Here is a 17,390-nt window from a genome sequence, read left to right as displayed (position 1 = left end):
TTACAGGGGGGTTAGGGGTTGGGGAAGGAAGTCGGGTTGGGTCCGCCCTCCCCGCTCGTTTTCTCCCTGGCCCACCCAGCTCCCACCGACCCCTCTCGACCTCCCCCCGGCCTCTCCTCACGTCTCTCTCCGAGCCCCGCCGCCACCCCTCGGCAGCCCGCCTGCGCCCGCACCACCCTCCTCCTACCCCTTCCTCCTCCACCCCCCCCCCCCCCACCGATCCCCCCCCCCCCCCAACATCCTCGCCCGCGCGCGAAGGCGGGCCGTCGGAGGGGTTTCCGGGGCCAGGCGGGCCGCGGCGGCGACTCTGGACGCGCGCCAGGCCCTTTACGCGGATCTCCCCAGCTATGGTGCCTGCGGGCCCCCCCGGTGGGGTGTGGCGGTGGTGCGGGTTACGGGAAGGCCGCGGTCGCGGTCCGCCCCCGTTCCCCCTCTCCTCCGCCTCTTCCCCCCCCCCCCCGTTTGCTTGCCAGAACTGGATCACAGGTAGCCCCCTAAAACTTTGTGGCAAAGTTGTGACAATATTGTGAAAATCCCCAAATAATACTGTCATCATGTAACCATAATGAAACTGCTGCTTAGCTTCTATAGCCTGCAGCCTAAAACATAGGTGCAAAGAGATAACAATCGTGGGAAAAAAACACAAATGTGTATGTTTCCAATTGTAGTTTGTTATTTTTCTTGATTTCACAAGACATCTTTTGTGTGTCTAAATCCAGAAGTGTTTCATTGTAAGTTAACAAAAAGCTACTTTCTTCAAAAACGACCATTCACTAAATTCTGACAATAACTTGACCTTTCTATTCACTCTTTACCTCATAACTTAAAGTTAAGGCACTGTTTGTGTGTTTCTGGTTGGCCCTAACATAAATAACACAGTTAGCGTTAAGTGTTATACACGAAGAGTATGTTGTACTGGGTCCAGGTGTTAAGATGATAAGGTTGAACAACTCCCACAGCTCTTAATCTCTCCACTGTCTCTATTGAACATAGTTTGAGGGAATAACAAGGAAACATCATCTTTGTGTGTCTAAGGGTTTGTTCTTCCCTGGAAGGAAGACATACACATAGTGCACACAAAAGTGGGACAAGAAAAATAATGTCAGGAAGAAATTGCATTTCTATTGTAGCTTACCAGGTGAGGTCAAAGGTCTGCATTTTTTATGCTGCGCTTGGACTGAGCATCTTAGCACGACGACGGGCGCTGGAAACAGTCACCATGACAACCCGACACAACACAAGTGAATTGACCTGCAAGTGGATGACAGCATTAGCATCGTCTCAAAAAAAAAAACTGACTACATAGCTCCACTTGGCCTCAAGCAAACATTGAAAGACACGAGAAGGCTTGCCTTCTTACGAATACTCCAACAGTTGCACAATCTTTTGTGCCTTCTGCAGTGATCACTTTTTTTTATATTAATCTTTAATAATTTCTGAAGCTCAGTCTAAAAAGATTTTGCATTAGGGGTCAAAGGCGAAGAATTATCATAGAGCCTTAGAGCAGTACATAGAACACCCACAAATACATATCTATTGCAGGCATCTTTCACTCTCACACCTCTTTTTCATGCAATACAAAGGAAATCTAGCCTATAGCAAATATAATCACACAATTTCAAAATAATTACTGATATCACATACTCATGCACAGAATGAAACAGACACGCATGCACACGCACGCACGCACACGCACACACAGGTGCACACACAAAGATGTATAAATTCTTGGGGATTAAATGGAACCACATACCGCCAAAACAAATATCACAGGTCCCACAAAAGACCAAATTGTGCCAGTCTTTAGATTGAGCCAGCAGTGTCCATCGGCCTTGTACTCATTCATTGTAGCTGACAGTGTCACAACAACTATTAGAACAGGTAGTCCTGCAAAACAATTCAATAAAAGCGCATTAAGCATGGCTGTGGTGTTAGAATAAAATATGCAACATGTTTAAAGACATATTTACAGAACAGTGACTGCTTTTGGATCTCATGATTGGACTATTTAGTCTGTTCTTCATCGCCAAGCCTATTTTGTCTAACACTCAGCACATCTGCATGAAGAGCTACAGGAAACATCTCAATCTTGTTGTGCTTATTCACATTCTGTTCTCTTTTCCTCATGCGATATAACACATAGTGACACAATTAGGGACATGAACATGAACAGCTGCAGGATGTTTTACAAAGGCTACAGACTGGGTTAAGGTTGCCATAAAACATAACAATTTCAAAAAAGCATGTCTTTTCACATTACGCATGTTAATACTCACTTTGCACGATATATTTCTAAGTAGATTTTGTAGGTTTGTGTAAGCACAATCAAAGCTACAACCACTTATTTACTATTATTATTACTATTATTATTATTATTTTAGTGCTCTGGCACATTATGATGTACGAGTACTCTAAAGGAGACTTTTCTGTCTCTCACCACCTCCTCCACGAGACTACGAGATGTTCCCAAACCAGATGTGAGACATGAGTCTGTCCACCATTTCCCAGTTTTGCCCTACATTCTCATCCAGGTTCCACATGCCTGACCATCTCACCCAGTAAGGGTTCAGGAGGTTTCTGAAATAAATGCCTAGGCACGCTCAAATGCCTTCTCTCAATGTGGAAGAGTAGTGGCTCTCTTCTGACTGCGTCCTGAATGATCAAGGTCCTTGCATTATCTTGATGGTCGAGCCTCAACATGCTGCAGAAACAACAAATATTTCCAATACTTCTGGAAGAGTCCAAGCCTATGCTCAGATTATACAGTGAGCGAATGGCTTATAGAGAGAGCCCCTGGGTCCCATCCTCCTGGAACACCTCAACAGAACACTACAAGGGGTGCCCCTAGTCGAATGCCTTCCAAATCCACAATGTACAGTACATGTGAACTGGGTCGGCTCCCATGCAGCTTCCAGTATCATGGCAAGGGTACAGTACTTGGCCAGATTTATGTAGCCAGAATAAAAGGTCACACTGTCAGTGCCAACATACTGTAAATGTGAAAGTCTCCCAGAAGAACAAGACCTCCTTCCACCTTCCTCCACCACCTTCCAGTGCTTTACCAAGGGACTCTAAAGACATACAGTATAGGTACTATGAATCGCTGTTTGCCATGTAAACGTCAGATCCAGTTCCTGACCCTGAAGGCTTGGGGAACAAATCCTCACATTCACCGGTAATGACGCCAACTTGTGACAAGGGAGCATTAATAACCCACAACTCACTGTTACCTCTCCTTGGTGGCAAGTATGTGCAGAGTGAAATCAAACCCCTCTCAACTTCCAAAGCCTATGCTGTAAGTAGTAATAATAGTGAGTAGCTTGACCATCGACATGCGATCTCGCTTCCCAGCACATATATACTGTATATGGAACGGTGTGAGACTGGTTAGCACATCCGCCTCACAGTTCTGAGGACCCGGGTTCAAATCCGGCCTCGGCTGTGTGGTGTTTACATGTTCTCCCCATGCCTGTGTGGGTTTTCTCCGGGCACTCCGGTTTCCTCCCACATCCCAAAAACATGCATGAATTGGAGACTCTAAATTGCCCGTAGGTGTGAATGTGAGTGCGAATGCTTGTTTGTTTGTATGTGCCCTTGATTGGCTGGCAACCAGTTCAGGGTGTACCCCGCCTCCTGCGAATAGGCTCCAGCACGCCCGCTACCCTAGTGAGGAGAAGCTGCTCAGAAAATGGATGGAGGGATAATATACACTGTGTGTGTGTGTGTGTGTGTGTGTGTGTATATATATATATATATATACGCCTGCAACCATCGGGCCCGGTTGGGCACAGCCCGAAAGGAAAAGGACAAAACACATTACACTTCAGGGAAGATTTTTTTTTTTTCACATTGTTGCATGCTATACTGATAGTATTAATCCATCCATCCATTCTCTCAATAGCTTATCATTTTCAGGGTCACGGGGTGTTGGAGCCTATCCAAGCTAACTTTGGGCAAATGGTGGACTATACCTTGAAGTGGTCGCCAGCCAGTCAATGGGCACATATACTGACGAGACGGATAATCATTCAGACTCACTTTCACACCATCACTGAGTGGGAACTGAACCCACGCAATGGGTCAGGTAATGAATGAGGAAGTGGCCATACCTAAATTAATATTGAAACTATTCACGTGACCATAATCAACATGCGTGCGTAATTCTGACTGACATGGACGCGTGAGCATGATTGAGATGCAGGCATGAGCGTGATTGACATGCATGCGTGAGCATGATTGACATGCAGGCATGAGCGTGATTGACATGCGCGTGTGAGCGTGATTGACGTGTGGATGACCGTATCCCTCCTGGAAGCCATCACCTTATTGTGGTGGATGGGTTTTTGTGTTCCAATGATCCTCGGAGCTAAGTTGTCTGGGGCTTCACGCCCCTAGTAGGGTCATCCATGGGAAACAGGTCCTAGGTGAGGGACCAGACAAAGCAAGACTAAAAGACTCCTATGATGAAAAATATAAGTGGATCGAGGTTTCCCTTGCCTGGATGCGTGTCACCGGGGCCCCCCTCTGGAGCCAGGCCTGGAGGTGGGGGTCGAAGGCGAGCGCCTGGTGGCCGGGCCTGCGCCCACGGGGCCCGGCCGGGCACAGCCCGAAAGGGTAAGGTGGGTCCCCCATCCCATGTTTCCTTGTTATTCCCTCAAATTTATGGGAAGGGCCACAGGGGGTCAGGTCCAGTGCGAGCTGGGCGGTGGCTGAAGGCAGGGACCTTGGCGATCCAATCCCTGGCTACAGAAGCTGGCTCTAGGGACATGGAATGTCACCTCTCTGGCACGGAAGGAGCCCGAGCTGGTGTGTGAGGTCGAGAAGTTCCGACTAGATATAGTCGGACTCGCCTCCACACACAGCTTGGGCTCTGGTACCAGTCCTTTCGAGAGGGGTTGGACTCTCTTCCACTCCAGAAAATGCCCCCTGGTTCGGCGCCTGTACGTTGGGGTTCACCCCGGTGGATGAGAGGGTAGCCTCCCTCTGCCTACGGGTGGGGGTACGGGTCCTGACTGTTGTTTGTGCCTATGCCTAGCAGTTCAGAGTACCCACCCTTTTTGGAGTCCTTGGAGGGGGTGCTGGAGAGCACTCCCGCTGGGGACTCCATCGTTCTGCTGGTGGTCTTCAATGCTCACGTGGGCAATGACAGTGAGACCTGGAAGGGCGTGATTGGGAGGAACGGCCCCCCCGATCAGAACCCGAGCTGTGTTCTGTTATTGGACTTCTGTGCTCATCACATATTGTCCATAATGAACACCATGTTCAAGCATAAGGGTGTCCACACGTGCACTTGACACCAGACACCGTAGGTCGCAGTTCAATGATTGACTTTGTGGTCGTGTCATCGGACTTGCCGCCGCATGTCTTGGACACTCGGGTGAAGAGAGGGGCGGAGCTGTCAACTGATCACCACCTGGTGGTCAGTTGGCTTCGATGGTGGGGGAAGATGCCGGTCCGACGTGGCAGGCACAAACGTATTGTGCCGCGCTTCTATTCCTGAGGCGGCCGACTGGAGCTGTCGCCGTAAGGTTGTCGGTGCCTGTCGTGGCGGCAATCCCCGAACCCGTTGGTGGAAACCGACGGTGAGGGATACCGTCAAGCTGAAGAAGGAGTCATATCGGGCCTTTTTGGCCTGTGGGACTCCTAAGGCAGCTGATGGGTACCAGCTGGGCAAGCGGAATCCAGCTTTGGTGTCGCTGAAGCAAAAACTCGGGTATGGGAGGAATTCGGTGTGGCCATGGAGAAAGACTTCCGGACGACTTTGAGACATTTCTGGTCCACCATCCGGCGTCTCAGGAGGGGGAAGCAGTGCACCACCAACACTGTGTATAGTGGGGATGGGGTGCTGCTTACCTCGACTCGGGACGTTGTGAGCTGGTTGTGAGCTGGTGGGGAGAATACTTCGAAGCCCTCTGGTCTGGGTTCTCTGAGGTGGGCTCTCCTATCTCTGGGTTTGAGGTCAGCGAAGTGGTTAAAAAGCTCCTCAGTGGCAAGGCCCTGGGGGTGGATGAGATTCGCCCAGTGTTCCTAAAGGCTCTGGATGTTGTGGGGTTGTCCTGGTTGACACGCCTCTGCAACATCGCGTGGACATCGGGGACAGTGCCTCTGGATTGGCAGACTGGATTGACAGACTGGGGTGGTGGTCTCCCTTTTTAAAGATGAATCACACTCCTCCGCCTCCCTGGTAAGGTCTATTCAGTGGTGCTGGAGAGGATGGTCCATCGGGAAGTCGAATCTCAGATTCAGGAGGACAGTGTGGTTTTCGTCCTGGCCGTGGAACAGTGGGCCATCTCTACACCCTCAGCAGGGTCCTCAAGGGTGCATGGGAGTTCGCCCAACCAGTCTACATGTGTTTTGTGGACTTGGAGAAGGCGTTCGACGGTGTCCCTCGGGGAGTCCTGTGGGGGGTGCTTCGGGAGTACGGGGTACCGAACCCCTTGATGCGGGCTGTTCGGTCCCTGTACGACCGCAGTCAGAGTTTGGTCCGCATATCCGGCAGTACGTCGGACTCTTTTCCGGTGAGGGTTGGACTCCACCAAAGCTGCCCTTTGTCACCGATTCTGTTGAACTTTTATGGACAGAATTTCAAGTTTCAAGGCGCAGCCGAGGCAGAGAGGGGCTCCGGTTTGGTGGCCTCAGTATTGCATTTCTGCTTTTTGAAGATGATGTTGTTTTGTTGGCTTCATCAAGCCATGATCTCCATCTCTCACTGGAGCAGTTCGCAGCCGAGTGTGAAGCAGCTGGGATGAGACTCAGCACCTCCAAATCTGAGACCATGGTCCTCAGTCGGAAAAGGGTGGCATACCCTCTCCAGGTCGGGGATGAGATCCTGCTCCAAGTGGAGGAGTTCAAGTATCTTGGGGTCTTGTTCACGAGTGAGGGAAGAATGGAACGGGAGATCAACAGGCGGATCGGTGCAGCGTCTGCAGTGATGTGGACTTTGTATCGGTCCGTTGTAGTAAAGAAGCAGCTAAGCCAAAAGACGAAGCTCTTAATTTACCGGTCGATCTATGTTCCTACCCTCACCTATGGTCACGAGCTGTGGGTTGTGACCGAAAGAACAAGATCCCGGATACAAGCGGCCAAAATGAGTTTCCTCCACAGGGTGTCTGGGCTCTCCCTTAGAGAGACCATGGTCCTCAGTCGGAAAAGGGTGGCATACCTTCTCCAGGTCGGGGATGAGATCCTGCTCCAAGTGGAGGAGTTCAAGTATCTTGGGTTCTTGTTCACAAGTGAGGGAAGAATGGAACGGGAGATCAACAGGCGGATCGGTGCAGCGTCTGCAGTGATGTGGACTTTGTATTGGTCCGTTGTAGTAAAGAAGCAGCTAAGCCAAAAGACGAAGCTCTTAATTTACCGGTCGATCTACGTTCCTACCCTCACCTATGGTCACGAGCTGTGGGTTGTGACCGAAAGAACAAGATCCCGGATACAAGCGGCCAAAATGAGTTTCCTCCACAGGGTGTCCGGGCTCTTCCTTAGAGATAGGGTGAGAAGCTGGGTCATCCGGGAGGATCTCAGAGTAGATCCACTGCTCCTCCACATCGAGAGGAGCCAGATGAGGTGGCTGAGGCATCTGATTCGGATGCCCCCCGGACGCCTCCCCGGTGAGGTGTTCCGGACACCTCCCACCGGGAGGAGACCCCGGGGACGACCCAGGACACGCTGGAGAGACTACGTCTTTCGGCCGGCCATGGGAACGCCTCGGGATCCCCCCGGAAGAGCTCGATCAAGTGGCTGGGGAGAGGGAAGTCTGGGCGTGACGTATGCTCGAACGCGATCGACATGCGCGCATGAGCGTGATTGACATGCACGCATGAGTGCCAGGGACTTGAGCGCATGAGCATGAATCACATGTGTGTTAGCGTCAGTGACATGGGTTCGTGAGTGTGTTTGAGTTGTGTTTATGAGAGCAAGAAATTCAGTTGTTCATACGAGAGCATTTGACTAGTATTTATGAGAGCATTTGACAAGTGTTTGTGAGCGAAAAATTTCAGTAATGTCAATGAGAGTTTTTCAGTAGAGTGTACACTATGTGTTATGTTCGTAGTTGGTGTTATGTTCCTAGTTGTCATTTGGTTTGATTGTCTTTCAGTTCCCTAAGGGAGCGTTTGTGGGCGAAGTCGGCGTAGATGCACCTGCAAACTATTTCAATCTATGGAGTTTAAAGCCCAGCAGTGGCGGAAAGGAGTTATCAGATTATTCCTTCTGCTTACTACCACTGGTCTTTCATATTTATAGTATTCCGAGTTTTGAGTCCCCTGTCCATGGTTCAGTGGTATGTCCGTACTCCTATTGTATTTTACCGTTGTAGTTTGCCTTATATCTTTGTGTAGGATTTACTGTTCATTTGACTACTTATTTCCGCTGAGGCTCTGCCCACCAGCATCCCCTTTGATTATTGTTGGTTTAACTACCTTTTTTGTCGTTGCTTTTTGGTTGTACTTTTGTGTTATTTGTTACCATGTTTATCGTGCATCTCTTGTTTAGTAAAACACTATATTCATTCTTGGGATCCTTCACACACAGCTTGTACACTCCTGACAGTATGAGAGCATTTGAATGGTAAGTGTGACAGCTAATCCTGAATAATTTTGGCCTTTCATAATAAATATATAATAATAATACATAACTACATGTATATGACAAATGTTCGTAATGCCATTATCTCATCATGTCTTTTTCAGTGTCACTGGTTAGTATGAAAAGCTTTAACAACTGCCAGCGAGTGGACAACAGCATGTTAGTGATACTCACTACACTGAAAAAACAGTCCTTTGAATTTATGTAATTTCAACATGTACTGCACGGTGATGACTGGTTAGCACATCTGCCTCACAGTTCTGAGGACCCGGGTTCAAATGCGGCCTCACCTGTGTGGAGTTTGCGTGTTCCCCCCGTGCCTTACATTGGTTTTCTCCTGGTACATCGGTTTCCTCCCACATCCCCAAAAAAATCATGCATGGTATGTTGATTGAAAACTCTAATTTGCCCATAGGTGTGAATGTGAGTGTGAATGGTTGTTTGTTTATATGTGCACTGCGATTGGAAAGAAAGTGGAGCAAACAATTGCAATTCACACCATTTGCTGCTGTAACTGAATTATGTTTATACACCGGTTTGTTGTGAATAGGAATTTTGTGACTCTTTTAGTTGGTTTTGCAGAGCTAGAAAATTTCTATATAAAATCAGTGTATTATTGTTATTATGATTATCCATCCATCCATTCATTTTCTTGGGCTTATCTGAGATCAGGTCGCGAGGGCAGCAGTTTAAGAAGGGAAACCCAGACTTCCCTCTCCCTGGCCACTTAATCCAGCGCTTCCGGGGGGATCCCGAGACGTTCCCAGGCCAGCTTGGGCCGTCCCTGCTTGCATTCTAGGTTCAGCTCACAACACACCCAAAGTTGCTCTAATTGATTCCAGTGCAGACGATAGTTTCATTCATGAAGGTATAATACATCAGCTCTAACTCACTCTCCAACCGCTCACATCTCCCAAGAAAGTCACAGCCTCATCTCCCCTGTCACCCACCAAACAGTGCCATTCACCTTGCTCATTTACGGAAATCACAGCGAGAACATCTCTCTTTTTGTTATCCCTTCCCCTGGTACCCCATTAGTCCTTAGAATTACCTAGCCAAAAAACACAACCCCACCATAGACTGGACGCACTTGGCAATCATCGGATGGAGCCCTCACTGCCACTCGCAATGCCTGCTCTCAGCTGTAGCACCCTGTGGTAAAACACCACGCTCTTCCACACCTGTTGACCTCTCCCGAGTCCCTGAGAAATATCATGATCTCTCGCCGGTGTTTGTAAAGACCTGGCCATTTCTCTACCCCCCCACCGCTCATATGACTGTGCAATTAATCTGCTGCCGGGGGCACCTCTTCCCTCCAGCCGTCTCTTCAACCTTTCCCGACCTGAGAAAAAGGCAATGGAGGACTATATCCACGACTTTCTGGTTTCCGGACTCATTCGACCTTCCTCATCTCCAACAGGGACTTTTTTGTTGAATAGAAAGACACCACTCTCCGCCCATGTATCGACTACCGTGGACTCAATGACATCACCGTGACAAATAACTCTCCGCTTCCCCTCATCGATCCCTCGTTTGAACCCCTCTGTCACGCCCAGGTATTCACCAAATTGGACCTACGAAACGCTTACCACCTCATCCGTATCCGAGAGGGGGATGAATAGAAAACTGCTTTCAATACCCCACTTTGAATACCAAGTCATGCCGATCGGATTAATCAACGCCCCTGCTGTCTTCCAAACCTTCATTAATGACGATCTTTGTGATATGTTGAACCGGTTTGTTTTTGTTTATTTGGATGACATTCTAATTTTTACCCGCTCCCCTGAAGAACATCGCAGACATGTATGCCAAGTCCTCGAGCGCCTCCTTGAAAACCGCCTGTATGTCAAACCCGAAAAGTGTGAATTCCACCTCTCCTCCATACACAGGCTACATCATCTCCAAAGGACAACTACAACCGGACACTGCCAAGATCCAAGCAGTCGTTAACTGGCCCACTCCCACCAACCGCAAAAAACTACCTTTCCTTGGATTCGCCAACTTCTACCGTCAATTCATCCCTAATTACAACAAGGTCGCTATTCACCTCACCAGCCTCACATCCACCAGCTCCTCCTTTCAATGGACCCCGGCAGCATCCCAAGCATTCAGTCAACTCTAGACCCTGTTCACCAGTGCTCACATTCTTCGCCACTCCGACCCCTCCCTCCAGTTGATGGTCGCCTGTCCCCTGCCGAGAGGAACTATGACGTCAGCAACTGAGAGCTGCTGGCCATTATATGGGCCTTGGAAGAGTGGAGGCACTGGCTGGTGGGGACTGAACTGCCGTTTATCATTTGGTCTGACCACAAGAATCTCGCTTACCTCAGTTCCGCCAAACGCCTTAATCCCCGACAAACTCGCTGTGCCCTCTTCTTGAGCAGGTTTAATTTCAGTCTCTCCTTCCGTCCTGGTTCCCGAAATAGCAACCCCCCCCCCCACCCACCCACGCCCAGTCCTGAAGAACAGGAAACTATCCTTCCTTCCTCATGCTTCGTAGGAGCAGCCACTTGGAAAATCGAACAGGTGGTTAAGGAGGCTTAAAAGACTCATCCGGATCCCAAGACCGGGCCTCCAAAACAGCCTGTTTGTACCCGATTCCGCAGGCTCTGACAACTCCAAACTCACTTGTCATCCCTGCATCACCCACACCATTCAATTAATCCGGCAGCACTTCTGGTGGCCCAGCCCTGGTAAAGACACCCAGGAGTTCGTCCAAGCCTTCTCCGGCTGTGCCCGAGGGAAGTCTTCACACCTGCCCCCAGCTAGTCTCTTGTCTATCTCAAGCCGCCCTTGGTCCCATATTGCTCTGGACTTGGTTACCGGGCTACCCCCCTCTGAAGGTAACGCTATCATTCTCACTATTGTCGACCGCTTTTCCTAATATGTCCATTACGTACCCTTCCCCAAACTACCATCTGCGTTCGAAACTGCTAACCTCCTTGGCCAGCATGTCTTTAGACTCCAAGGTATCCCTATCAACGAGGTCCTCAGTTCTCATTCCTGGTCTGGAAGGAATTCTGTAAAGCGGTGGGTGCAGCAGCCATCTTGTGCTCAGGATACCATCCGTAGACCAACGGCCAGACGGAGCGGGCGAATCAGTCCATGGAATCAGCCCTCCATTGTATTGCTGCACACAACCCCTCCTCCTGGAGCTCATTCCTCCCGTGGATTGAGTACGCCCACAACTCCCTCACCTGCTCCGCTACTGGTATGTTCCCGTTCATGGCCTGCTACGGTTTCCAGCCTCCTTTATTTAAGGAACAGGAGCAGGCGGTTCCCGCAGTTAAGGATCACCTCAAAAGGGTCCAGGTCGTGTGGAAAGATGTCCGGGCGGCCTTGACCCGGTCCGCCAAAAGAAACAAACGGCTTGTGGACCTTCATCGCTCTCCTACACCTAAGTACAAGGTGGTTCAGTCAGTTTGGCTTTCTTCCCATGACCTCCCGCTCCAGACGGAATCACGCAAACTCACTCCGCGCTTCATTGGTCTTTTCCCTATAACTAAAATGATCAATCCCACATTGGTTCAGCTGAAACTTCCCCAGTCTCTAAAAATTCATTCCACATTCCATGTATCAATACTCAAAACTGTCTCCACCTCCACTCTGAGCAATTTTAAATTGCCCATAAGGGTGCCCATCTGCGGCCCTGTGCCGCAGATGGGCACCCTTAATGTAGTTGGAAAGATAATTAAATTATGTTGTTAATGATGTTTACATGCTTTGATTTTTCACTATTTAACTTTGCCAACTTCTACTGACGTACATGTGTGGACGGGACAAGTGAGCTTTAGCAAGTTTAAGGGGCCGTCAAGGGACATACCGTAATTTCTCTTGTATAATGTGCATTTTTTTCTCCAAAAAAGTGTCAAAAGTCAATAGTGCGCATTATACATAGGTATAGGGGGAAATGGATAACACTTTCACATTTTATAAATGTATGCCGCCATCGAGAGGTTATGAAAAAGGTGTAGCCTACACTTTCATTCCAATATGACAGGGGTACGTATGACTCCATATATGTACAGTCGTGCTCATATGTTTACATACCCTGGCAGAATTTGTGAAATAGTTTTTTCAAATACGACTGATGACTGAACAACAACCATCATTTATTTCTTTATGGTTATGTTTTGTTTAATGATAATGCTTTTCTGAAATGCTTGACATTTTAATTTAAATCCCATTAAAATAAAATTAAATGTGTTTCACCTTCATGTTCTCTTTAAAGAATTGTACCCGTCGTACAAATTCTGCATGTGTAATCAAACTTATGAGCACAACCCCTCTCCCCGACTGACCAAAACATCCATCCATTCATACATTTTTCTGAACCGCTTATCCTCCCTAGGGTCATGGGTGTGCTGGAGCCTATCGCAGGTGACTCTGGGCAAGAGGTGGGGTACACCGTGAACTGGTCGCCAGCCAATCACAGGGCACTGAAAGGATTGTCGGTACCCCCCTACCCACCATTGATGACTTGCACGCTGCCAGAACTAAGACAAGGGCGTGCAAAATCCTCTCGGACCGTCTGCACCCCGGTCACCAGCTCTTCCAGCTCCTTCCCTCAGGTAGGCGCTACCGATCAACGCAAACTAGAACTAGTAGACATTCCAACAGCTTCTTCCCTCTTGCGATCAACTTCTTAAACACCTAACCTATAATTCCATTACAACAAGCTGGAAAGTTTTTGACTTGAGTTCGTTGTCACATTTCTGTGGGGCCAATTATGTATTACTCGTGCACTCACTGTAGTTGTCTCGCCATGCTGCACTATTTGCATATACTGGCCACTCATGCCAGAGTAGCATCTGCTCCATTTGCACACTGATTGAGGAGTATCTGTAACATTTGCACAACCAACATTGTCCCAGATGATCGCACTACTCGTCACTTTAAACCGCATACACTCCTTGAAGTCTCAGCGCCCTTTGCACAATGGTCATTGCACCGGACTATTGCAATATTAGTCATTCGAACTGCTCTAAGTGCTAGAGGACTCTGCATCTTTTTGCACAATTGTTTTTTGTCAATGTCTTTATGTCTCCAAAGTGTTCTGTAAATTGACTGTCTGTTGTACTAGAGCGGCTCCAACTACCAGAGACAAATTCCTTGTGTGTTTTGGACATACTTGGCAAATAAAGATGATTCTGATTCTGATTCGGATTCTTACATACAGTATAAACAAACAACCATTCGCACTCACATTCACACCCACGGGCAATTTAGGGTTTTCAACTAACCTACCATGCATGTTTTTGGGATGTGGGAGGAAACCGGAGTACCTGGAGAAACCCCACACAGGCATGGGGAGAACAAGCAAACTCCACACAGGCGAGGCCGAATTTGAACCCGGGTCCTCAGAAATGTGAAGCAGATGTGCTAACCAGTCGGCCACTGTGCCACCACTTTCCCAACACTGATCCTGTATTATTTCACATCGCAGGTCACCTTGCTGCCTGACCAAAACATGTCAATGTCAATTGTGTTGGTAACTGCACTGGTGGACAATAGTAAGAAATGAAGTATAAGCTTACCCCAGCCAATGATGTAGTACAATTTCATTCTGCGGTCCTCACTGATGTTGACAGACACAACTTTACTCCACAATAGCAAACCTTCCACCAGCATCCAGGAAAAAGAGGCCATGAAGGAGAGATGAAGCAATGCCATCACCACAAAACATGCACCCTTGCAAGAATCGAAGTGTAGAGAAATAATGACGCTGTTAAAACAGGTGGTTTTATTCTCAATCTGTTTTAGCTGTTGAATGTCTGTTTAGCAGCAGTGCAATTGGATGTTGTGTACTACACATCTAAAGCAACAGTTTTACAGTGATAACGTAGTAATTTTACCTTACCCCATATCATACATTTTCGACATACAGTATAATATTAGTGGCACAGCCTGGACTATGTGTTTGTCACACACAAAAATGGTGTTGTCATGATCAAGCAAGGCTTACTGAACACAGGGGGATATTACCCTAATCACTGCTTCAGCTTTGTTACCCTTAAAGTTAATTGGATATTAAATAGGTGTTTTCTCTTTCATGAAATGTGTGTTCAGGAAACAAAGTCTTGCAGTAAAATATTACTTGGTAGACCACGTTTTGTTGAGTGGACAAAAAATAATTGGGCCACTTAGGTTACATGGTTACAGGTTTTAGACTGGCCAAATCAATCTCCAGGTTTAAACCCTCTACAGCATGCATCACAAAAGAGGAATGCAAAAGTTTGGTGATGTCAGTGTGTCACATGCTTAATACAGTTATTACAAGCAACTAGTTACAAATTTTTATGCTACATTCACAAGGGACGTGAAACGAATTTTCATCTCACGTCCCTGGCACCAGTTTGATTGTGGGAGTATTTTATACACGCTAAAGGTGCATTTGCTTCATTTGCGCTACATTTAATGCTCCTCCCTTCTCGGTCCTCTTCAGCGGGTCGTCGTTGCATTTACTTCTGAAGATGGTGAGCTGTGAGCGGTCATGGCCAACGCAAGTCACCCCAGCTGGTTCCTTTTTTTTTTCCTTTTTCTCTTTCCTAAATTACTCCCCTTTCCAGCCCCACCAACTCTCACGGCCAATGAAATTTGTGATCAATCTTCACCAGAATTTATGTGGACATCTTTACTTATGCCCACTTCAACCTCTGAAAACATCAGAACGATTGCCCCAATAATTTGGATTTTATGGATGAGCGTTTTCCTTTCCTTTGTAAAGAAATTATACTGGGTGATTTTAGCTCTTTTGAATATCTCTGTTTTTTAGTTAAAGGTAACCCAAAGGTTATTGTTTTAATAATTTATAGGCCTCCAAGATACAATTTACTGAGGATTTTTCGGAAATGCTGTCAGTTATTTGTCCTGACTACAACTATTTTGTCATAATGGGAGACTTTAACATTCATGTTGACAATAACATGGAAAACAAATCTAAAGAACTCTTTGCTATACTAGATACATTTGATCTCTCTCAACATATTAAGAGTCCAACACACACTCAAGGTCACATCTTAGACCTGGTCATCTCTAAGGATGTTGAAATTCTATCAATTGACATTAAGGATATGGCTATTTCTGACCATTTTTATGTATTTTTGAATTACAGATTCTTCCAAAGGTTGAGACAACCTCTATGCCTATTAAGAAAAGGTACATAAATGAGAGCACCGCCACTAAGTTTATGGAGACCATTGCTGTGCCACAAACTGTGAATGACAGTTGATGAATGTTTGGATAATTTCACCTGGAAAATGTCAAATGTCATGAATGCTGGTGCTCCTATTAAATCTAAAACAATCTTGAGGCAACCTAGAACACCGTGGAGGAGCACAATGATGGTAAAGACCTCTAAATCAAAGTGTAGGAAAGCAGAATGCAAGTGGAGAAAAACTAAACTCCAAATTGACCATGACCTCTACAGACAAAGTCTTTGTAATTTTAACCAAGAGTTAGTCAGGACTAGACAGCAACACTTTTCTGAAATCATCAGTAAGAACTTCAACAATACTTGCACTCTGTTTGCTGTGGTAGACAAGCTCACAACTCCCCCGCATCAGATAGCTCAAGAACTCCTAACAGCAGATAAACACAATGAATTTGCTTTTTATTTTAGTGAAAAAATACAATCCATCAGGTTAAATATTAGCACAAATGATAAAATTATACTACATCTGAAGCCATCCAGGAATCACTCTGTTACCATGTCAGAATTTGATACAACTGACCAAAAAACCATAGAGAAAACAATTCAGCAGCTGAAACAATCAATGAGCTGTATTGACTCAATACCGTCAGACTTTTCAAAGCTATTGTGAAGTCTGTGCTAGCTGATTTGCTACAAATAATCAATTGCTCACTTCAGTCAGGCGAGTTTCCTAAAGCTCTTAAAGTAGCTGCCATTAAGCCTCTGCTAAAAAAAAAAAAAAAAAGAGTGCTGGACGCTTCCATGTTAGCAAGCTATAGACCCATCTCAAATTTCCCTTTCATAGCCAAGATTGTTGAGAAAGTTATTTTTAATCAACTCAGAAATTTCTTGAACTTAAATGGACTTTTTGACAAGTTTCAATCAGGGTTCCGAACTCATCACAGTACAGAATCTGCTCATATCAAAGTGCTAAGTGATATAAGGTTGAATACTAACTCGGGAAAGGTGTCAATTCTGGTCCTGTTGGACCTCAATGCGGCTTTTGATACGGTAGATCATAATATACTGCTGAACAGGTTGGAAACGTGGGCAGGACTAAATGGAATAGTCCTTAAATGGTTCAGGTCCTACCTGGAGGAAAGGAGTTATTTTGTAACCATTGGAAGTATTGAATCTCATCGAATGGCAATGACCTATGGGGTCCCTCAAGACTCAGTTCTTGGACCCCTCCTGTTCAGTCTGTATATGCTACCCTTGGGTCAAATTCTTTATAACTTTAATCTTGACAATCATAGCTATTCAGATGACACACAGTTATATCTAGCAGTGTCTCCAGATGACTACAGTTCAATTGAGGTGTTGTCTCACTGTCTAAAACAGATAAATATCTGGATGAGCCAACATTTTCTTCAATTAAACCACAACAAAACTGAGATAATTGTTTTTGGCAATAAAGAAAAGAGAATTGCTGCTAGTAAATACCTGGAGTCACTCTCTTTAAAAACCAAAGACCAAGTCCGAAACCTTGGTGTTCTGATAGTCCCTGACTTTCAACAGTCATATCAAATCAATTACGAAAACTGCCTTCTACCATCTGAAGAACATATCAAGAGTGAATGCTTGCATGTGTCAAGCAGACCAGGAGAAGCTCATC

General features: G+C 46.7%; 1 protein-coding gene across 1 annotated transcript in view; it reads right to left on the bottom strand.

Annotated features, from left to right (window-relative positions):
- Nucleotides 1-1,131: 1,131 nt before the first annotated feature.
- Nucleotides 1,132-17,390, bottom strand: part of LOC133399397 (adhesion G-protein coupled receptor D2-like) — a gene marked incomplete at its 5' end in the record, with an annotated part of 35,103 nt that continues 18,844 nt past the window's right edge. Inside the window, 3 exon segments of the mRNA XM_061670976.1 lie at nt 1,132-1,251; nt 1,754-1,887; nt 14,121-14,274. Of these exon segments, the coding sequence (XP_061526960.1) occupies nt 1,132-1,251; nt 1,754-1,887; nt 14,121-14,274 (408 nt within the window).

Source organism: Phycodurus eques, chromosome 2 (genome assembly GCF_024500275.1).
Source record: "Phycodurus eques isolate BA_2022a chromosome 2, UOR_Pequ_1.1, whole genome shotgun sequence".
NCBI classification, from domain to species: Eukaryota; Metazoa; Chordata; class Actinopteri; order Syngnathiformes; family Syngnathidae; genus Phycodurus; species Phycodurus eques.
The sequence above is the reverse complement of the archived record's forward strand: the minus strand, read 5'-3'. Positions and strand labels throughout refer to the sequence as shown.